Here is a 24,455-nt window from a genome sequence, read left to right as displayed (position 1 = left end):
ATTTTTTTATTTAACTCTATGGTTGTACACAGTTTTTATAACCTGAAATTCACATATTTAACAATTCAATCCAAAAAGTAATACAAGTCCAAATGTGTTAAAATTTTGTTTTTTTTACTATAATAGGATAGTCAATACCTGTGTTTTTACCAGTTTATCAATGTAAAGTAGTAGTTAAATTAAGCAAAATTACAAAATATTTCTTTCTTTACTCATATATTTTCTTGCAATTATAATTTTTTTTTAATGAGTATTAACAGTATTTGTTATGTATTTGACATATAGCCATAACAAAAGTATTTTTTTGTAAAATTACAGAAAATGCAGCTAATTTTGCCAACAGAATTTTTTTACAATGTAGCGCTTGTACTGGCATATGATTTGATTGGCTGGTGCTTCCGTCGACGCTTGAAAAGTTGAAATTTTTTTAAGCGAGCAACGGAGGCAAAGCCACGCGACGGAACCACAATGCAGTTTGGCAAAGCTTGACGTCACCCCATTCAAAGTGAATGGGAAGCGTCTCCGTTGAAGCACGCGACGGAACCGTGTGGACGTTACGTGACAGGAGTCGAGTCCGCCTCATCAGAACTCAGAATTTTAATCCAAAATAAACTTCAAAATGTTTAGAAACAGTTATTTCCGTTATCCTTGTATTTCATAGCTTAACTCAGGTTCATTCATAAGTTCATTCATAAGTTCATTCATAAGTTCATTCATAACGGCCCGTCCACACAACGGCGTGCGATGAAGCTTCAACGCTTCTGCCCATTCACTTTGAATGGGGTGACGTCAAGCTTCGCCGAACTGCATTGTGCGTTGCTCGCGTTGCTCACTGCAAAAAGTTGAGCAATGTTCAACTTTTGAAGCTTTTGAAGCTTCGGTGGAAGCGTCAGCCAATCAAATCCTGTGTATGCAAATCTGCCAGTACAAGCGCTAGCCAATCAAACCGCGTGTATGCTGGGAGAGACATATCGCAGGTCATTTCCTCATATTCCAAAAAATGGAGGAGAAATTAATTATAACGGTAGGGAATCACCCGGTGCTTTACGACCAGTCCCTATTTACCTACCGGGATACAAATCGGAGGAGCCAGGCATGGAGGGAGGTGGCAGAGACAGTGGGTGGAACTGGTAGGTTTTCGCCTGTTTGGGGAGTTTATATCCAGTTTTACTTCGTAAACTGTATGTCGGGGGGCGGGAGATTCATGTGATTGGTTGTTGGTCTCGTTGCTCGCGAGAACTCCCCCAAGCTTCAGACACGCCCACCGCCAAGCTTAAACGCACGCCGCTGTGTGGACGGGCCGTAAGAGGCCGTTTTTTCACCGCTGCTCTTTTTTCTCCAACGTCACAGAAAAGTTGACAAATAAAATATTCACTGTCCATAAACACAAATATCAGCGATGAAATCCGTTTCCAAACACTTCAGGTATTTCTTCCAAACGAATAATCCTTCAGTGATGTTTGATCTGAAAGCACATACCTCCTCCGAAGTGTTTCTTTGTTTACTCAGCCACGCGTCGGGCCGGTGTTTCCTTTTTCTTTGATTCCTTTGGTTCCTTTGATCCTCCAATAGTCCTCCAGTTTCCAATCACAACTCGTCATTGACTAATTGTAGGGGCCAAAATCCAACAGTTTGTCTTATAACTCGATACTTCAAAAGTTATTTTTCTTGCCCACATGTAGAGCTTGGGGCTGGGAAGCAGTGTCAGACTCGCAGTAAAATATCCACTGGACGTTTGTTGCTCTTGAACGTTTTATTTCCAGAAAGAAACTAAACCAAATACGAAAAAAATATGCCCTTTTTTTACCTAAACTTAAAGGGGACCTATCATGCAAAATGCACTTTTGTACGTCTTTTATACATGAATATGTGTCCCCGGTGTTCCAGGGAACTCACCAAGTGTCAGAAAACACAACCCTCTCTATTTTCCTCCATACCCAAATCTCTAAAAAAGGGGCTGCAACGGATCTGATAAAAACTGATCCAGATTTGAACACTGTCCTGACGTCAGGACGGTGGCGCTACGGCTATTGGGCCAACTCCACCAATCAGGAGGAGACAGCCACGGCCATTGCCGTTCGAAAGCGCTGGAGACGCTGTAGTACATATGCCAGGCCAGTAGATGGTGCTGTTCTCACTGAATCTGCCCTTGCAAATCCAGAGCTAAAAAATGTCAAATTGAGCAAAATGAGGCATGGCTAAAATGCATGATCTGTTTGGTATTTTGAAAAAAAAAAAGTATAAATATGCCTTATATAGGTATGGTCCTACACTATATTATTCTAATATAGCATGATAGGTCCACTTTAAACAGCATATCCCAATCATCAGTCTTTACTAAAAATAAGGCTGCGTGTCAATGACGGTATTACTGCTGCCTGCTTCCCCCCCGTCACACACCGCACCTCCAACTTAAGGTTTTAGCCCCGCCCTCACCTGAGCAAACCGCACCTCTCACTGAAACAGAAACATTTATTAATAAAGGTTCCAAATTAATCAAAACAAAATAAACTTAAATGCGGCTCCTACAATGCTTTATGAACGTGGACAACAGAGAAACAAATATTTTTCGTGACCAAGGTTGGAATTTAAATAAAAAAGGAAAGTGAAACTTGTGCTTGTGGACCCGTTCAAATCCAGTTTTGGATAGTCTTCCGTGGTTCCATCCCATTTCAAAGTGCTGTTTGACACTCGGCGTAACCCTCGGCGCACTGCCACTCAAACATCCAATCACAGAGCTTGAGGACTAATCACAGGGTTTGCCAAGTAAAGCGGAGAGAATACTTACTTACTTACTGGCAACGCAATCGCACAACGTCACGTCCGTTAATTCCACAACTACACACATGGATTAACATCGATTTAATACATTAATGTAGCCTTTGTTTCTGCTAAAAGAGGTGTCAACCAGCTGGGGCAACAAGAAAATCGGCGAAATCGAGTGTGACTATTAAAAAATAAATAATTATTATATTAATATTGACAATAACAAACGACCGTCGTGGTAGACTATTTGCTTGGCATTTCCGGATATTTCTCCACTGGTTGGGCCATGTTAACAATACCGTGTAACTGTCACGTTTGAAGGGACAAAATCGTGACATCTTCACGTCTCCCAGCATGGTAAATCGTCACATGTTCACGTCTTGCCGTGATACCGGGTTGTGTAATTATGCCTTTACAAGCTTCAAAGTTGTATTTATCATCTGAATTTGGCGAAACAAGTTTAATATTCTAAAAACCAAGACATTGTTTATTTGAAATCAGATGAAAACAAACTGTCACAGACCCTGCCGTGTTATCTATGATTACTATACGCTTTTCATTCATAATTTCAGCGGGAGGGAGGGGGAGCGGCGCTGAGGAACAGCAGAGTGCGGGTTGACAGGTGCCTGTGTTTACATTCCCCTTATTGTGCGTCAGCAGAGGCTACAAGTGTCTTAGGTTCAAGTTAGACAACTAATGTCTGGGTTAGTGGTCATGACTTCATGTTTATGTCATCTTAATGGTTAATCTTAATGCACACACATTTTCCGTGCTTTCCAATAGTTTAAAATAGTTTTATTCCACTGTTAAATAACCTGTTCAATACAAACATGTCACTTGTAAAAATTAAAGGTCCCATGTCATGCTTTTCTGGTTATTACCCGTCCCCTTGTGTGTTATGAAGGTTTTTATGCATGTAAACGGTCTGCAGAGTCAAAAACCCTCAAAGTACACCCTGTAGGGAGTAAAACTCTAACACAGAAAAGACCTCCCCAAAACGCCTCGTTGGAGATTTCTCATTTTCCATTGTTTACTTCCTGGGTACTCTGACGTGGGGATACCCAGAGGCCACACCCACTGCCAGCCTTTCACGTAACAAAGCTTCCCAAACCTTTCAGCGATTCATGCCGGATATGTACAGCGTAGGGCACTGAAGAACGATGCTGTTCCTACTTTGTTTGTATGGGCTCAGAACAGTCTCATAATACTCACATGCACACAGAAGGATTCACACTTGTATTTCATGATCCGCAAAAGGATTCACACTTGTATTTCCGGATCCACATTTGTGTTTTTCAATGCACACACAAATGTGTTCCGTTTCATATACATGTAAATAAAATCCAAATACAGAAAAAAGTTTTACATATGTATTTTTGATCCTCACATATTTGTTTTCCGTTTAAATCCCCTGAACCTGCAAACACAAACCGCTTTCTGTGCATGGATCGCTGTGCATTCGTGTGTGGGTTTTTTGAGACTCCCCTGACGGTCACCCGATTCGTACTTGTAATTTTTTCTATAGCCAATCAGATGTCTCCTTCATTCTAAGCCAATCAGATGAGGGCGTCCCCACGAGGGTATGATTTATTGCGTTCATGACACTTCATATACGCATTTTGCGCTGTCCGGAGCTGGGTGGACAGAATTTATTTTACCGGACAAATTTTAAACTTACCGGTCATGTTTCAATAATAATAATAATAATAATAAGAAGAATTGTGTAGCAGAGTTTCCGTTAGCAGGTAATTACCGGACTATGACCGGATATGGCTAATAACACGGGAGTAAGGATCATCTCTTTTCCTCTGACCCGTCAGTTTCTCATGCAGCTCGCTAAAACTTCACTCGCGTTTATGTCCATATCGATCAGATCCAGCTCTCCTGATCGGCCTTTATAGAGAGCACCGATCAAACTATTAAGAGTGAATATCGGCCGATAATGACCGGCGGGGCTCCCCCCGTTGACAGTTCACTGTCTAGCACTGGCTTCGTAGTGCACTGATCGATTAGGTTAAGCTAACCTGTAGCTGCTCCCTCCACACTCACAACAACTTCATACAGACATCAATAAAGCAGCTGTATTCGCCATACAGGAAACACACATTTTAAAACGGTTTTGCCTGCCGTTTTTGTATACACAAGCATTCATTAATGGTTCGGAAAGTGGCACTGTACCTTAATAATATAAAGGCTTGTATTTGCGTGCATTTCCTGCTCTGAAAGTGGCAATGTACTGAGAGTGGAATTGTCCTGAGATTAGCGCCTGCAGGCAGGCTCCATGGACCTGTCAGCTCCGGACAGCGCAAAATGCGTACATGAAGCGCTACGTCATAAACGCAAGAAATCTACCCTCGTGGGGGCGCGCTCATGTGATTGGCTTAGAATTGAGGAGACATCTGATTGGCTATAGATAGAAAAAATTACAAGTACGAATCGGGTGACCGTCAGGGGAGTCTCAAAAAACCCACACACGAATGCACAGCGATCCATGCACAGAAAGCGGTTTGTGTTTGTAGGTGCAGCGGTTTTAAACGGAAAACAAATATGTGAGGATCAAAAATACATATGTAAAACTTTTTTCTGTATTTGGATTTTATTTACATGTATATGAAACGGAACACATTTGTGTGTGCATTGACAAACACAAGTGTGGATCCGGAAATACAAGTGTGAATCCTTTTGCGGATCATGAAATACAAGTGTGAATCCTTCTGTGTGCATGTGTGTATTATGAGACTGTTCTGAGCCCATATGTTTGGACCAGTGGGAGATTCGGGTACACAACCTGTAAGTATTCATTGTTGTTTGTGTATTTATGATGTTTAAAACAAACAAGGTATCTACCACGACTGTTTAAATGGGTAAACGTTTTTCGGGCTACTACGTTGGGATCGCGGAGAAATGCTCTCCGCAGACCCATGCTCACAGCGTTATAAACCTTTTTCTTACTCAATATCAAGCCATACTTATTGTTTTTACTTCGGCTGTGAGTGTTTGTGTGTGCTCAGGATGAGTTTCACTTGTTCTCGCTGTATCGCCGACACGGAAGCCTGTCTGCTCCTCGCAGCAGCTCGCAGCAACGAGCCTCTCAACGTCCTGACCAATCAGAGCACACTGGGCTCACAGGGGGGGGGCAGGAGCTCCAACAAGCCGTGTAGGACAGAGAGTGAATACACATACTATACAGAGATGCTGTATGAGAAACCAATGTGAGTTTGGAAAATTGCACAATATAAATCTATTCTAGTAGACCTCAACAATGGAATTATGATCAGTAGAAATGGCCATGACATGGGACATTTAAATAACATTTCTGTGAACTGATATTTGTTTAGTGAGCTTATTAGAGGATGTTCCCTGAAAGATTGTAAAATGTCAATGAAGATGTCCGACTTAGTATATTTGTTAATAATTGCATACAATACATGGAATTTGTGTGTGTGTGTGTTCCAAGTGAATCTGCGGCCCCCTGGTGGCCAGTACATAAATGATGTGGCCCCCACCACCATCCAAGTTGCCCATCCCTGATCTAGAGCAGCAGGTTTTTTATTTTTTAAATTTTGTACAGGCTAAAGACACAAACATGGACATAACAATAACATATAGGAGATGACATTCCCATCTCAGACAAAAACAAAACAAAAACAGGAGAAATAAAGATACAGACAGTAGGATCACTTCAACATTTCACAAACAAAAATACCCCCAAAAACACAACATGGCAAGCATATTTATTGTTCCTTTAATCCCACTCTTCGTTAGAGCTAATTATTTCCCATGTCATGGCGTGTTGAGCCACCCTTTGATTTTTTGTGGCAATCATTTTTTTCAAAAGAAGTTGTATTTTTTATCTACTCTTCAAACACCTTAAATTAAGATTACTCCTTGATTGAATTTAAAAAATATGTATTTTAGCCAGAAGAATAGTTGTATTTATTAACTGTGTGCGGTCTTCATCTAAAAGCCCAAATAAAATATTAAAGGGTGTAAATGTAAATTCAATATTTGCCGCCAAATAATCTGCCAAACATTATGATTTGTGTGGAAACATTTTCATTATTAAGATTTATTTTTTATTTTAACCTCTTTTCCTTTCTTTCTTGATCCTCCTTAGCAACGGTCATTACAGTCCTTGACAGCGGTCTGTTCTACTGGATTCACAACATGTCACATGTTCTGAATTGACCAATCAGAACTTTATTTAGCCTCCGTATTGTTTATGGTTGAATGTGGGCAGCGAACATTTTTTTGATTTTTAAGTGGGCCCTGAGTTGAAAAAGGTTGGGAACCGCTGATCTAGAGAATTCGAACGGCTCTTATCATGGCTGCCACTGAGGTACTTCCGGGTCATTTCACTCCGTTAGGAAGGTTCCTAAGCTAAACTGACAATTCGAGTGCAGCCTAAGGTTCTACCAACTAATTATAAAACATTTGTTGGCTCTATGAACCAAGCAGTACAATTATTTGTAGATAAGTTTCACAAGAGCAGTAAAGATTGGATTGCCCTCTGTAACATCTGAGGGTAAGGTGAAGCAGAATTTAGACACTAAACGTGTTACAAGACATTATCTTTAGTTATGTGCTATAGGCTTGGACATGAAGTTGGGGTGTGGCTGCTCCATGCGTGAGTTTGGCCTTTTCCTGACTGACTTCCTTGATTTATCAATGGCTGGCTTTGAGAATTAACCTTTGGACTTTGACTTCTATGAATCTGCCCCTCTATGAATTGTTGGTTTCTCCAACTCTTCAGGATACTGGTTTCCATAGAGTTAAAATGATTCATAAAGTATTATACTGCCTTTTTGCCTTGGGGCTTCGCAGACTACAGTGTTACATAAACAGATCCTCAACCAGATAGATAGCAGAGCATTATTTATGGTGTTCCACGGCTTCCCACTGCTGGTTCACTGGTCGGATGCCCACAGAGAAATAACTAGTAAATAACTCTAAAAATGGCCTTTAATCACAGCTGTGCTGCTGACATCACATGCTCTCAGAAAGAAGGCCTCAGCTGTCGAGCTTTAACAGCTTTCTTTAGCTTTAGTTTGGCAAAGGCTCCCTCCAGTGGCTACATGACGAATAACAGCTGTCCTTTCGGAGAGTATTATTTAACAAGGCTAATCTCCTAAATACTCAATGTACCATGACTGATGACAGAATTATGGTGATGTATTCTGACTAATATTCATGAGTTTATACCAAATGAAGTGTTGAGTTCATTGTCGAGGTACTTGAACTTCACTTAAACATTTCCATCTTTATGGTTGTCATGATTGGTTAGTATATCACGAGAGTGCCAGGTTAATGTTGCATGACTTTATATGCAGAATAAAAACACTGACCTGAACTCTGTAAACTAAATCAATTTGCTTTAAAACTCTGTAAAAGGATAGAGGGTGTTATACGCAAAGATAAAGACACATTTGTGACTCGACTTCTACTTGAATGCAGTATGCTGTACACTCTCACATTGTGCTTTGGAGAGCTAATGAGCGTTTCCTATTCATTCAGACCACACAGGAGAGACATTAAAAACAACCAAGGGAAGAGCTATATGGAAGCAGTTTATTAGCTAACTCACATCCTGTGAGTTTTGTTCATCCATTTGAACGTACAAGAACATACTCGTCATAATACTGACATCTCTCTTCATACACAGTGGATTACTAGTTAAAGAGAATCACTACACAACAATAATCAATCACATCATAATGGTCAAACACAGGAAACCAAAAGCAAACTGAATCTCTACAGGAACAACACACATATGTTAACTGACACATGCATGAGACAATCCAACGACACTGTATGCATCTCTCCAAAGCTCGATCTACAGCTACATATATATTCAGGGGCTCTATGTTGGCATTTCCAAGTTTTCCGAAACATTAATGAAAATATGATTGTACTGAATGGCATGGTTGCTTCAGTAAGGAAAGCACTACATGAAACAGAGGAAAATAGATGATTGGTAGAGGACAGCTTCTAGAATATCCACAGAAAAGGTCAAAGCATGTTTTGTTATATCTGTGTCCCAGTATACTCTGGAAGCAGCTTTCATGTACAGCCATACTCCCTGAATCTCATCTGATCATCTAACCTAATTCACATACATCTATTTTCAAAAAAATAACTTCCCACAATAGACAGTAGACAACATTACAAAGAATTAAAAGATTGTCGGACAAAATGTGATCAACATCAACACAGTCATAAATCTTAAAAACTGTTGGGTTTTATAAGTAAACAACAACTGAATCTTAAACAACATGTATGTGATGCATCATGCTGGGGGGGTCTGTTGTTTCTGCTGAGGGCTGATGACTGACCACTGCTCCAAGTCTTTGAGGGCTTTCAGAAGGCGAGAAGGGGTGAAGATGCAGGGATCCTGGAAGACAGAACATGTGGGATGATCACTTTTTAGTCGAATTACCTTAGAGAAGTATTGTAATGATAATAACGTAGACATCATTAAAGGAAAGCCCCTTTTTAATATCTGTTTGTCAACTCAGAACACTATAATAAATCATACATGGGTTTTTCTTTTTTGATTAAAGGATCATTTCAGTTTATTATGGTTTATTAACCATAGAGTGACTGGGCGAGCACCTGAACTGCCCGGTAACTCCAGGAATTACATCCATCATGGACAATTGCTAACACATCACAGTAACTGAGAACTTCAAAAGCATTGGCAAAAAATAATCAGGTGTTTTTTTAAATCATCGAATAAAATTCAACAACAATATATTCTTGATTTAAACCCAGGTTAAACAGCCAGTTATATCCTGTACTGTAAGTTTAAATATCCATGTTAGTTTACTATGGATATTGTAAAGAAGAGTAACTTGTAACTTATATAGATAACTATAGATGCTCAATGGGCACATCATTTCATGTTTTTGGGGCCCATATAGCATAACTGGTTGCTACCATGCTAGTGTACACAGTTTCCTGATGCAACCGTGAATTCTTAGTGACATTTCAGGTGCACTCCCTGTCAGTTTTAACACAAAATAAAGTGTGACTGTTTATTAATGATTGTATCTAACACACACACACACACACACACACACACACACACACACACACACACACACACACACACACACACACACACACACACACACACACACACACACACACACACACACACACACACACACACACACACACACACACACACAGACTATAACACCCCTTGCTGTTAAATACCAACCAACTATACAGTATGCAATATGTGCTATATGTGCAATATATATATATATGCCGTTAATAACTGTGCAATATATACCTGGCTGCTAAATCCTAAGACCTGTTACAGGATGTGTATTTTGTAAATTGTGTAACTTTTTATTTTTATTATATTTTTTATTATATCATAACTTTTTTTTTACTTTAATACTTTTTAATGCATGTGACATATGTAACATTAAGCTGTCTGTGGCTCTTTTTCTGCTGTAACAACGTACATTTCGCCTCTGTGGGACTAATAAAGGTATTCTGATTCTGATTCAGGCTCTTCAGGTTCTTGTGTATTGTTGTCCGGGTTTTTTTAAGTGGAATTTGGTGAAGGGAATCTTAGGGAAAACAACGACTAGTTTAGCTGCTACCTGCTGATCGTGCTACCTGGTTTTATGAATGCTGTGTGAGCCGGTGACATAGTGCTTCTCTCGTCAACTGGAAGCTTTAGAAGCCAAACTTTGGACACACACACATCTATTCACCAAAGACACACCATATATCACATCTTCCTATTTTTAATTCCTCCGATCCATCATATTTTGATGCCCAAAGAATGTTATTTATGTAATCACCAATAATGCCAAAAGTAAACCCAAATGAACTGCATATTTCATCTTTCAAGGATTATATTATTGCAGCACGATTTTGATCATTAGTTTTGTTGACGTTTTGTGCAAATGAATTTAAGTTTTAAGCTTAACATGCAAGATGTTGGTTACTCATGTCGAGGATAGTACAGCCATGGTGGAAGCATTATTATCTGAGTGCTTGTGTATATTTCTCCTTGTGTATATTATGGCTGTTCAACTGTTGATTTACTTGTGTTCAGACACTAATGCTGGAAGCACATGGTGTCTGAGCAGATAAGGGAAGGGGAAATATGCATGTCAGAAACGTTTGCCTTCTCTCGTCCAGTTTAACAACTTTTTTCTGTGAAGTTGGGCAATAAGGGACATACTGTTCAATGAGAGCATGAAGAGATTGTGTTTTATTTCATGCCAGAAAACCTGTTACTGCTTGACTAAAGCCTCTGGAACAGGAGCATAATACCACAAGATATACAACTGTGTAGGCATGGAGTCACTCTGCACACCAGGGTTTCCGCTAGGATTGTTTCTTGCCGGTCAAGTGTCCGGAAATAATTAATTTTACCGGACAAATTTGAAACTTACCGGTCATGTTTCAATAATAATAATAAGAATTGTGTATCAGAGTTTCCGTTAGCAGGTAATTACCGGACTATGACCGGATATGCTGATGTTTAAAACTCAGTTAATGGGGCTCATTTTTATATTGCTTCAGTTTATAATCGTAACAGATCGAAAAGTTCAGATTCATTTTTCAATAAATGATGCGCTTCCACAAACAACAAACAACATAGTTATTACATTCAAACAAACTACTTATAGTAGATGAAGTACATTATTCAAAAGTTTACATTAACTTTGGATAATAACACGGGAGCAACGGAGCCTCTTTTTCCTCTCTCCCTCCCTCTCTCCTGACAGCCCGTCAGTTTCTCATGCAGCTCGCTAAACAGTGGGCGGGGCTTCAGGTGATCATGCAGAGCTGCGTGTCTCCGTCACGGACCGTCTCCACAGCAGCGTTAAAAAAATCTTGGAGGTGGGCGTATCTGAGGCTTGGGGATTTTTTTGCGATCAACCAATCACATGAATCTCCCGCCCGCGACATACGAAGCCAAAAAGCCCGAAGTAAACTGGATATAAACTCCCCAAAACAGGCGAAAACATACCACTGTCTCTGCCACCTCCCTCCATGCCTGGCTCCTCCGGTTTATATCCCGGTAGGTCTGGTCATAAAGCACCGGGTGATTGATTCGCTACCGCTAATTTCTCCTCCATTTTTTGGAATATGAGGAAATGATCTGCGGTATATCTCTCCCAGCATACACGCCGTTTGATTGGCTAGAGCTTGAACTGCCAGATTTGCGTACACGGGATTTGATTGGCTGCCGCTTCCACCTCAGCTTCAAAAGTTGAACATTGTTCAACTTTGAATCTTGAAAATCCTGAGAATCTCCGCTCGCCTGCCCACAATGCATTCCGGCGAAAAGTGAGGGAAAGTGACGTCAACCCATTCAAAGTGAATGGGCAGAAGCGTTTCAAGATTTTTTAACGCTGCTGTGGAGACGGCCCGTCAGACTCAGCAGCTGATCTGATCTCTCTCTGGCGTCCGGTTATACTTCACTCACGTTTATGTCCATATCGATCAGATCCAGCTCTCCCGATCGGCCTTTATAGAGAGCACCGATCAAACTATTAAGAGTGAATATCGGCCGACAATGATCGGCGGCCGATCGATCCTAATTATTACCGGACATTTTGACCGGCAGGTTTTGAATTTACCGGTTTTTAATAAATGTTACCAGCTAAAAACCGGTAATTACCGGCTAACGGAAACCCTGCTGCACACATACTGTATGTTTGCTGCTCAGTCTTTCTACTGACTGGGGAGGGAACACAGAGCCACACTTTACCACTTAGTGAACACATGTAATTCTACTTTACTGCTTAACTCGGAAATCAAACAAAAACATTCACTGGTCCCTGGTCATAAAACTATCTTTGTAAAAACTGAAACATGAATACTTTCAATCCCTAGCCAATGCAGTCAACATGTTAAAGTGTCCTTTGACAGGGTAATGAACTGTACAGTGCTCCTGATGGCTGATGATTGTGATTGGTCCTCTCTCCTGATCACACGGCACCTTGTGGCAGCCTCGGCCTCCAGTGTATGATGAATGAGTGGAAAAGCCCTTTGACTGGTCTTTACGATTAGATCATCACTATATAAATGTAGTCAGCTGTATGTGCTCCAACAGCATGTACAGTATATGCAGAGTTAGCAGGGAGCAGTAGAGACAGTGATCCACTATAAAGACATGCACGTTATTAGAGAATATATTCTCTGAGAGGTAAGCCCAAAATGCTGTCATATTGCTTCAAGATATAGATATGGAGCAGGAGGGCCAGGCTCAGCTGGAGCAGGGATCAATGGCTCACTGGGTGGGGGGGTTGGCAAACAGGGATTTACAGACCACAGCATGATTTGTGTATTTACTTCCAAATGTGTTTTCATTCTGCAGGCGGCTCCTCTGGGCCCTCTGGGCCCTCTGTGCCCTCTGGAGGGGCGTTGGGGTCAAGGAAGTCTGGGTGCTGTAGTTCCTTTAGATACTTCGGGGGGGTCAGAATATGGGTGGAACCTATGGGGAGAACAGCCTGAAAGCTTAGCAAGGACTCAATCCTGAATCTTGGTTTATTACGTAATAAACTTAATATATTAAACTGATCATGACAACAACAATATTAAATTCACAGTGGTATTAAAAGTTACAGGTTACTAATAAATAGGACTGTCTCAGGGGTCAGTGTAACATTGAAGTCAAGCTTCACAGGAAACTCTTCCATTAGGGGTGCATACCGGTTCCCGGTATTACCGAAATACCGGTTACTGGCGGCTACGGTATACCGTACCGAAATCAGATCCGGTTTTCGATACTTTTCTTCTTTTTTTTTTTCAATTTTTTTTTTTTTTTTTTTTTTCTTATAAAAGTGAGGCGTAATATCCTTAAACTCGCGCCCAAACCCTCGGAATTACGATGTAAATTTCGCCGTGAAACTCCGCAAACGAGTCACTTCAGAAAATCTAAAGTGTGGCTGCATATGACTGCCAGTCTGAATGGTGGGGTCTGTAACCACTGTCAGTCTGAATGGTGGGGTCTGTAACCACTGCCAGTCTGAATGGTGGGGTCTGTAACCACTGCCAGTCTGAATGGTGGGGTCTGTAACCACTGCCAGTCCGAATGGTGGGGTCTGTAACCACTGTCAGTCTGAATGGTGGGGTCTGTAACCACTGCCAGTCTGAATGGTGGGGTCTGTAACCACTGCCAGTCCGAATGGTGGGGTCTGTAACCACTGCCAGTCTGAATGGTGGGGTCTGTAACCACTGCCAGTCTGAATGGTGGGGTCTGTAACCACTGCCAGTCTGAATGGTGGGGTCTGTAACCACTGCCAGTCTGAATGGTGGGGTCTGTAACCACTGCCAGTCTAAATGGTGGGGTCTGTAACCACTGCCAGTCTGAATGGTGGGGTCTGTAACCACTGCAAGAAGTTTATTTCTGGGAAAGGTGGCAACCCATCCAACCTCCAACCAATGCTGTCTCGTATGGCAACCAAGTACCTTTGTGTTCAGGGAAGCAGCGTGCAAAGCGAGAGAGTGTTCAGTTCAGCAGGTGATATCCTACGCTGTGAAAGGGCCCGTTTGGATCCAGAGAGCAGATATGCTCATCTTCTTGAAGATGAATGCACAAAACTGAACTGTGATGGGATTAGTTTTCTTTCATCAGGAAAATGTTGATTTTAATGATGCTATTTGTTTTATGTGCAATGCCGAGATCTCATGATCCTTTATGTGTTCTCTGGTCAGTCGAATCTCAGGTTGAATATTGATTATACTGGTGCCATTTTCTTTTTCCATTGACAAGATGTACTATTCACGCCTGATGGTTGATATAAATGATATTGCAGATTCAGTTTTCTTCATAGATAACGTGTTTTTCATTGTTTGTTCAGTACTAAAAGATCCAAGTCCCACAATTGAATTTAATATTAATTTGACATGTTAACTATATAATAAAGCGCCTCATGGGAGTAACTGCGGGATGATTCAATTGTTCCCTTATGCAACATGAAAGTATCACGATATGTATCGGTTGAGTATCGGTATCGTTCAGTGGTATCGGTATCGGTATCGTAAAAAAGTCAACGATATGCAACCCTATCTTCCATATCCACAAAGACCCTTATAAAGATCCAAACACTGATTTATCCAAGAGCATGTCAGCCAAGGCTGGAGCCAACATGTCAAACCACATTAAGAACAATAATGAATAATACAACCCAGAGAACTATGAGGATATTGTGTCATTGTAAATAATCTTTTCGAATTAAACTAAGCATCTATACTTCACTAGCTGAAACCTTTTCTGAATGTACAATATGCAAATTATAATTATAGCATTTGAACTGTATTTAGTCGATGTATGCAACAAAATGTAGCAGTAATGTTGAAATGGAGTTTTAGACACCTTGATAGGAATAGCATTCTAGATTTAACAATGTAATGTCATATAAAAATGGTTATTCCAAACATGTTGTGTACTCTTCAGTAGAGTGTACGGACTTTCTGTCCAGTGAACTCACCGATCACAGCCTCCCACTTCCCATTGGCCTGTGTGACCTCATACACACAGCGCATCTCACTGTACGTCATCCCTCCAATAATGAAAACGATGATCCTGGGCCCTGTCTTCATCTCTGTGGGGCCCCTGTTCTTATGCCAGTTACCATAGCGAGCACTGGAAGATGTAAAACAAGAGCATACAGAAGCATTAACTGCAAAATAACTGCATGGTTCTCATCTACTAAGTTGTGATATATTATAAAGTTATAAAAGCAATTCATTGTATTTTAAAGCGTTACACAAAGTGTAAGCTCCATGTATTGAAGAACACACACCTTGATGGAGCGCTGGTTTTGGAAGATGCTTGTCGCTGGGAGATGTACGGGTACTGCTTCGGGTCAAGTTTTTCCTCAATGGCATCCTGTGGGAACACATTTCAATTACTACAGTTTGCACCAAAGACAGACTCAAGCATGTTACACATCTTTCCCAAAATAAAGCCACATTCAGACGGGATTAACATCACAGGGAGGATGGTTAGTCAAATATTCCATCCCTAAACGATACGATATTGAAACTAGTTCATTTCCCACTGTAGCTGCGCTGTCTGAATGCACCAGGGAAAAATAAGGTTCATCTCAGCTACTCTACAGTCAGGCACTCACTATCCAAACATGTTGTTCTTGATTCAGTGTCTCTTACCATTTATCTATTGTGCCAAAGTGTCTGTCAACACTTGCTAGGCAATAGCGTAGAGGCTAATGGCTAAAAAATAGCTTATGTTAATCACCAAACAACAACTAAAAGGTCTGCAAACCAAACAGTAAACAACAGTCATCGAGTGGAGCAACTCAGCTGATATTATCCAAGAGCTCTGGCTCTCTGTATGTAATTATGGCTGTTATTATTGTTAATCATCACATGTCAAAAGTTACTGACCAGAACAGTTCATGTTAAAATCACCCAACCAGAGACATATATCCAGTCCATATGGGGCTAAGCCTCATCAAAGAGAAGTAGGCGTGTGAGCTCAAACTGTCAGAACGTTTTCAAGATGACCAAGCCAAGCATAATACGGTATATCACTAATATGAAAAGACTATGCTCTAATTGTCTTATTTTACACATTACCCAATTGAAGGCCACATGACTTAGTTTGAGAAACTAATGTGAAATCAGAACTTTGTATAACAGTAATAACTGTTATTGAAGCGTGAAGTTACTGCATAATGTCTGATAATAGCGTGAGAAGTACCTCAATGAGGTCCTTGACCAGAGGCGTCCAGCGGGACAGCTGGTAGGTCTGCTCACTGACTCGCTCCTTACGATCCGGCTTCTTGGCTTTCTTCACGATCACCTTTGAAGAAACAGAGCTGATCACACTGGTGGAGGTTATTACTTTTGGGGCTAAATGCCACAGACAGAATACAGAACACCAGCAGCAAGGACAAGAGACTCTGATAATGACTGGTCTTCAAATATAATAAACAAGTTAACAATATTTAATGTGCTTTTGTGTAGGGTCTCACATTGTTATTCACACAATTCCATTTATAAAATGTTGAGAATAAGACAAGCTTAAGACTTTCTATATTATGCAATATAAGAAGTACTGTATGAGGGATTTGATGACATGTCAAGACAGGATCCTGCTTGAGACAAAGCTTCATTCGGTTCATGATGAGACACTCGGCTCACCTCAGAGACAATGGGAATGCCCAAGTGGGCCATGTTGGAAATGATGTCACTGTCCTCTGGTGGGATGTTAGCATGCTGAAGGAGTTTACAGAGGTTCTCCTCAGTCACACCTGGCACACATACAGACATTAACACATGCAGCATGCACCAAGGAGGAAAACTCAAAGTGAACAGCGGTGGAGAAACAAAAAAAATGTGATTGCATGCACATTTAGCACTCTAACTGTTCCTTTCTGCTTTTGTCATTATAAAGGAGAAATAAACCTTGGAAGGATTTGATGTGAAAAACATTAGGAACAGTGAATATCTGACCATTCTTAAGGAAAATGTAGAGCAGGATAATGCGGATTTTGTCCGACACAGTGACGTTGGCATCCAGTAGAATGGGTACAATGAGCCTCATGGGATCCTTGATCTTCTCCCCCTCTGCATCTATGCCCATCGCCAGATCCTTGAAAACAATCAGAAGAAAGCAAAGCTTAACTTAAGTTCCGTTTGAACAATACTGATAAGAAGTTCTGTGCAGAAATGTAGCTTAGAAGTTAGAGAAGAGCCTGTATGTGGAGTCATCAGGGAGCGGTCTCATCCTATCAACAAACGAGCAGAACACTCAGTACGAGTCTAAATCAAATTCATCTGCACGCTTTAAAAAGGTGCGATGTGTGCTGTCTGGCCACATGCTTCAAAGAAAAAAAGGGGGCAGCATGTCATGTTTCCAATGGGGTTTGACTTATATCGGCCAAGAGACGACTGTAAAAAGATGAACTATAAGGACTACCCAGTACGAACACTATGTAAGCCATCATTTAAATCATTAGGGTCTAACAGTTGTAAAACTCATATGACTGATCCGAGAGCGGCCGTGACTCTGCAGATTGGAGACTCTTTCTCTCTCTCTAGAGGCAGCCATTTCCTGCTCCACTGAGTCCCACTTCCAACACCAATCCAGTTCTCTGTGTACATCCATGGGGCAGACTGGCACTGTGGAGCCTCCTTTGTACGTGAAGAAGCAGCGGCTCTACTCCGAGCCCCTCCCAGAGTACTGAGCTGCTCACCTCAACACTAAGGGAGATGCCGGCCATTCGCAATCTCATTCTTTTGGTCATGACTAGTTAAAAGTATAACAATGAATAATACATTTTATTTTTGCCCCGTTTAATCCTACACACTGCTCCTCTGAGTAATTAATAATGCTATACAGATATGCAAGATGATGAATACAACTGTCTGTCAGGGATAAGTTCCATTAGGTGTGATGATCATGAAACTGGTGAAATTCATGTGGACACCCCCTCAAATCTGAACAACAACTATCAGAAACAGCTGTGAGCAGTAAATACAACACATCTTTTTGGAGTCCATTTTGTTTCCAAATTATAATGTAGCGCATGAACACACCACATTTGGAAGAATGACTCTCCAAATCATGAAATGATCCAATCAGCATGTTAGTGCATCATGGTCTGCACCCTCCAAGTGCCTTCTACTTTCAGACTGTATCTGTTCATATTTTGTCATATTGTGGAATGCCGTTCAGAGCTAAATTCCTTAATTTCCACACTATTACCCTGGAAACATATCTAATTCAAAACGTCTGTCTGATTTACCTGCTCTATACGACAGAGTTTGTCCACAGTGCCCTGGTAGCGGTTCATACAGTCTTCAGCCAAATGCAGATGGGTTGAATACTGAATAGGCCAGAGAAGAGAGCTGATGTTAGTGACACAGAGCAAACTCAGCACAAACACAAAAAACAGGCTTTGTTTCAGGGTTCATAAATACACTTTTGGAAATCTGCACAATAAAGTTGACCGCTTCCAAGTCTTGGATATACAAAATGTGTGTTTAATATATATATAGTGTATACATGACATGCTGTAACTGTATATGCTCACAAACACGCCAGCACTTACCTTGCTGAGCTCTTTCTGATACTGAGGCATCTTCTTCAGCATCTGAGCCAGTTCCTTCATGGTGGTCTGAAAGACGCAGAGGAGTGATACACTTTAGTCATGGTGGGAGTGATGTCCAGGTCTAAGTTTGTTGGCCTCAATTTCAAATGCTCTGTTCTAGTGCCACCTACAGGCAGTTGCGGCGCCAGGGTATTTTTGTTGGGTAATCTATGGTAGGGCTAACCCATACAGTGGTGGGGCTCAAGTCAGTATTTGCAATGAATTTCCACACCTTTAGTGTATAAAACTCCCCCACTACTTAGACTATTCCTTGCACCCCTCTTCTAGCATAAGCCTGAATGGTCTCAACCATATTGCATCAGTAACGTGCACTTGTTGTTACAGCAGGATCAGTTTGTGTGTTGTGGACACGACCCGTATATTTTCGCAAGCCGTGTTCTCAACATTTAGCATTTTGCTTATTATTTAATTTAATTTGCATCACTTTTCATGGTGGGGCTAAGGTGGGGCTAAGGCGGGGCTAAGCCATTTCTTGGTATGGCTGTAGCCTACCCCAGCCATACCCTCTTCAGTCGCCTGTGTATGTGTGTGTGTGTGTGTGTGTGTGTGTGTGTGTGTGTGTGTGTGTGTGTGTGTGTGTGTGTGTGTGTGTGTGTGTGTGTGTGTGTGTGTGTGTGTGTGTGTGTGTGTGTGTGTGTGTGTTGTGTGTGTGCGCGCGTGCGTGCGTGCGTGCGTGCGTGCGTGCGTGTGTGTGTGTGTGTGTGTGTGTCCTCTACCTTTTCTCCAGTGTTCATCTTCTTGCTGGCAGAGAATTCTTTCAGAGAGCGAGTCACAGCCCTGTGCAGACACACAAGACAGAAATGGACGAGGAAAATAAGGGAGGAGGCTTTGTGACGGAGCTGTGGGGGTGTGCATGTGTGAGGAGAAAGTCAAAAGCCCTCACGTTGACACTTCTGCGATGTGTTTGTGTCTCAGAGTCAGCCACAGGTCATCATCCTCATCTAGCAAGACCTCCTTTGTCCTCGTCTCTCCCATCCCACTGGTCTCAAAACTGACAGAGAGGGCGAGAGAGGTTTACAAACAGTGTGTGTGCATCTGAAAGAGAGAGTCTAACCACATAAACACTGAAGAACATGTTCTCTTTATGTTGTGCAGTGCACTATTGTTTTGTTGTTTTTGGTACTCAGATCTTGTACTTAAGTAAAAGTACCAGAGTTACAAGTAAGAGTCCTGCAAAGTCCCTCAAAATGTTATTCCATTAAAGTACAAAGGTTTTAGCATCAACATATACTTAACGTACCAAAAGTAAAAGTAGTCATTGTGCAGATCCATTCCATCCAGGTCCATTTCAGAATAATTATATTATTATAATAATTATTGATCATTAAAGTGTTATCAAAGCTGGTAAAGGTGCGGCTAGTTTTAATGACTTTGTATACTGCTTGATCATTAATCTGTATTAGCAAAGTAACTTAAGGTACTACATAAATGTAGTGGAATAAAAGTACACTATTTACCTCTGAATTGAATTGAAGTACAAAGTAACATATCATGGAAATACTCAAGTAAAGTACAAGTACCTCAACATTTTACTTAAGTACAGTACTAAAATGAATGGGCTTAGTTACTTCCCACCACTGAGTATACCCAAACTAAGTGACGTTCACGACAATTAATACATTCAAATACAGATATGGACAATGCTATGACTCCCAGCTGTTCCTCTGTAGAGTCTGACCTGTACACGTCGTTCTCGATGCCCAGCAGGTCGTAGGACATGGCCTGAAGGGTGAGCTCATGCAGGATGGGTGTCACGGGATCAAAGCTACGGTCCAAAATGAGCAGCTGAGTACGAGACTTGTCTGGACCCTGAAGGCATCAGAGCAGAAAAGAAACACTACACACACTGTGGAAGTATGACACACATTGTACTTGACTCATCATTTAATATTGCTACATTTCCCATGTTCACATTTCCCATGTTAGCAGCCCATTGAATGGCCGTTTAAAGTTGCGTTTAATATAGCATGTTACTCCGGTAGGACGAAATGTGCATAAGCAACTTTATTTAATCATAATTCATTTTTTTATTAGGTTTAGGCGCCAAACCTATGTTGTTAGACTTATGAAAAAGATCATGGTTGTGATTAAAATACGTATCCCTAAGTGTTTTATTTAAAAAATAATGTAATTACCAAGTGACATACACTCTGCTTTGGCAGGCAACTCACAGTTGACTTAAGATTTAACACAGGATCAAAATGATGCAAAAGGAAAACCAGCCTCTTGGCTAACTAAGTCTATTGATATGAAGTGTCCCTATTAAATAAATAAATCAAATATCATAACTATAAACACCATACCTATGATACTGATGGCCTCTAATAACGGCCAGTCAATCATGTGATGCAGCATACCATTTCTACTCGGTGCAACTGAAGTCTGATCATATCAAGAAATTGATATTATATGTTTGAAATATCCCCATTTGGGGAGGATTCATGTCACATACTTCTGTGCCAGATTATTGTGGAATGATGTTTGTCTTATAGGACCTTATGAACACAAATAAATGTACACATATACACATTGTTCACCATTAATAACTAAGTCATTTATCTCCACTTCCCTACCTCTCCCATGGTAGGGTCATCAGCCTTGTAGCCGTCGAGCTTCTCCTGAAGCATCTGAGCCAGGACTGCACAGTCTTTGTAATCCCTAAGCCGACACACAGCATCACACAACAACTGCTTCATTTACTGCTCTAAAGCTGCAGTGATTCAGACAAGCAGGTTTTGTGACAGTACCACAGTATACAACTTGTTAGATCATTAAGAAATTAAGAATAGGCAAATTCAAAATACTGGTTCACTCTGCAGTTTAAGGTGAATAAGCCACAAAGAATTGGCTTTGCATGTGAGTTACTTCAAAGAAAGGAAAGTAGGCTGAACATCCTTATAGATTTATCCACTCATTAAGAAAAAATGGCAGAGGCAAGAGACACCAAATGCACTAATGCTATATATAAGAGTGCATTAACATTTGTAACATAATCGCAAAAAAAACAAGACAATGCAAGATTGTTGCTGGGCTCACCCTCTGTAGCGGACTCCAGGGTACTCTTTGAGCGTGACACACAGGGTGGCCATCTGCTCAGCACAGCGCTCCAGCATGTTGTTCTTCACGTCAGCCTTGAAGGGGCTGTAGAAGTCCTGAAAGGCATCAGCTTTGTCCAGAGAGAAGACCTGACAGAGGACATGACAGAGAGACAAACATGAGATCTGATCCCAGCTGCTTTCTGCTGCCCAACACTTCAACTCTTACACTCTGCACTGTTCGTCTACAAAGAGCTTAACCTGCATTTATTGAATTGATCTATTTGCAGAATTTGAATCATTATTGTTCTTCTGTTAATTTTTTCTCTCTTTCTCTTGCACAATAGAAAACAGTCACTAGTAATATATAAATGTCCCCCCACCACGTTGTTTTATTCAGTTTCCTTTAAACCCCCTTGGTATTTTGACATTTGTCTTACTTTGTCACACCGAATACAGTGAACTTATTACCATATCATTTTTCATATAGAGAGGCGAAGTCCCTCCCTTTCCGGTGGACCTCCATGGGACCTTATTTCGGAAAAATTATGTATTGAAGTCAATGGCGAGAGAAACGTTATCTTTCGATCCCATTTGAATTGTGCCACGAATTACACATATTATGTTTGTCAATTTAAAAAAAAAAGTTTGCCGTAAAACTGTGAAGTAACACTTTTTTTGTGTGAAACCGCTCAATGAACTACATCTCTGGTCTCCCACAACAACACACGTCACCAAGATGGCCGTCACTACTGTCTTGCCAAACAAGGGATTGACTACCCTCACTATCACCACAATGAAACACGTCCAGAATGTCATGCAAAGCTGCCAGCCTGCCTGCCTGCCTGCCTGCCTGCCTGCCTGCCTGCCTGCCTGCCTGCCTGCCTGCCTGCCTGCCTGCCTGCCTGCCTGCCTTCGATTCTCCCTGAACTGCCTGATCTTATTAATGTTCAATATTAACCATTTGTGCAGATAGCATGAAGTAATAAAAGATCGCCGATGCTAATGTAGCGTTAGCATGTCTCCCCGGGGGCATCCGGGCTTAAAGGTGTATTATAGAATGATCACACCAGTGTGACAGTACTCTTCAAAGGGTTCACGAAATATGACTACTACTCTTACTGTTTAACACTTTGGTTAACTTAATGTTACTTCATGTTAAGGCTAATAAAAATGACAAGGCTAAGCCGGCTGTAATGCTAACTAACGTGCTTGCTACTAGCTAGGTAGCTAACTTGATCCAGCCAGCCACTCCTGGTCCTTTCATCAGACGGGAAGCGAAAGAACAAGTAAGACCCATTGCGGGTATGATTACAGCCTGGTACAAAGCACACAGGCATATTGTTAAAGTTATCTTAGCTATCTCTTATATTTAGAGGAGGAAAACAATTATGACATCACTTACTCTTACTCTGGGATTTGTAGTCTTTCTAGTTGCGTATTTTTCATAGTCTTATATTTTCAGTTTTACGACAAACTTTGCCTTTTTTTTACATGGAAATGCTTTTTTAAGATTAACAAACATCATATGGCACAATTCAAACGGGATCGAAAGATAAGTTTTCTCTCCCCATTGACTTCAACACATAATTTTTCCGAAATAAGGTCCCATGGGGCGGAAGTAGAAGGGCGGGACTTCGCCGTTGAAAGTGGTGAAGGACGCTCGAGCGGTGCGGCAGTGAAAGGAGTTCCCTGGGGACTCCTTTCACTGCCACACCGCTGAAATGCATGCTGGGGTACAGCGCCAAGCGTAGCAGCAACATGTGAAGCTGAATGTAAAGATGGACACTGAAGAACATGAGACTGGAGATCGGAGATAGGACACACAGCACAAGAAGAACTTGTGCCGAGGAGAGGAGCTGAGGTCGTTCAGAGGTTTTGGGGATTTAAAAAATGTGACGTGGACCAAACAAACATTTATCGTAAATGTTGTCGAACTAAAATTGTTGCCCGAGGAGGTACAAGTACTTTAACCCCCCACCTCGACAGAAAGCACTTATTGGAGTACGAGCAACGCTGGTGAAATGTCTTTCTGTAATGTTGCAGTAGTTTCATGCATTCGGATTCCTTTACAACATAAGACTCATGAGGGCCAACACTGATCAGGTGTTTTTCTGTGGGACCAAAATGTATAAATGTAAATAAATGTACAATCATTGAAAAATAAGTAAATACCTTGATGTAGCCTACAGTGATACCGTTATCATTTGGAAAAATACCATGTTATTAGTTATATCTCTCACAGGCTCCGCCCTCTACTGGACTCTATGGGTACTACCCTCTATGCAAGCATTCACCTACTGAGATTTCTATAGACGTAGCCGGCCCCGGGGCGGGCCTACCTGAATGCGCGCGCATCTCACCGTATAAAAGGAGGCCTCGCCTCCTGACTATCATCCCTTTCTCTTCAGCGAGTGGGCAACATCTGAAGCAGAGATAAGACGTTTGAAAGAAGAAGAAAGAGTTATCATACCTCCAGGAGACCTCCTTGCTCACGGGATAAGGAGTAATCGCAGCGTGGCTGCTTCTTGCC

At 41.2% G+C, this 24,455-nt stretch overlaps 1 protein-coding gene across 1 annotated transcript in view; it reads right to left on the bottom strand.

Moving 5' to 3' along the window:
- Positions 1-9,030: 9,030 nt before the first annotated feature.
- The window catches only part of stxbp1b (syntaxin binding protein 1b), a 43,117-nt gene continuing 27,692 nt past the window's right edge, over positions 9,031-24,455 (bottom strand). Inside the window, exons 7-20 of the mRNA XM_034118327.1 lie at positions 21,924-22,072; positions 21,461-21,545; positions 20,566-20,696; positions 19,771-19,878; positions 19,604-19,664; positions 18,828-18,893; positions 18,522-18,602; positions 17,227-17,365; positions 16,915-17,024; positions 16,472-16,573; positions 15,552-15,637; positions 15,237-15,391; positions 13,096-13,237; positions 9,031-9,157 (exon numbers count right to left, since the gene is read on the bottom strand). Coding sequence (XP_033974218.1) covers positions 13,110-13,237; positions 15,237-15,391; positions 15,552-15,637; positions 16,472-16,573; positions 16,915-17,024; positions 17,227-17,365; positions 18,522-18,602; positions 18,828-18,893; positions 19,604-19,664; positions 19,771-19,878; positions 20,566-20,696; positions 21,461-21,545; positions 21,924-22,072 — 1,401 coding nt within the window. The 3' untranslated portion in view covers positions 9,031-9,157; positions 13,096-13,109. The remainder of the gene's footprint in view (positions 9,158-13,095; positions 13,238-15,236; positions 15,392-15,551; positions 15,638-16,471; positions 16,574-16,914; positions 17,025-17,226; positions 17,366-18,521; positions 18,603-18,827; positions 18,894-19,603; positions 19,665-19,770; positions 19,879-20,565; positions 20,697-21,460; positions 21,546-21,923; positions 22,073-24,455) is intronic.

The sequence above is a fragment of the Trematomus bernacchii genome, unplaced genomic scaffold (assembly GCF_902827165.1).
Source record: "Trematomus bernacchii unplaced genomic scaffold, fTreBer1.1, whole genome shotgun sequence".
In the NCBI taxonomy this organism is placed as follows: Eukaryota; Metazoa; Chordata; class Actinopteri; order Perciformes; family Nototheniidae; genus Trematomus; species Trematomus bernacchii.
This window is presented reverse-complemented; position numbering and strand designations above follow the sequence as displayed.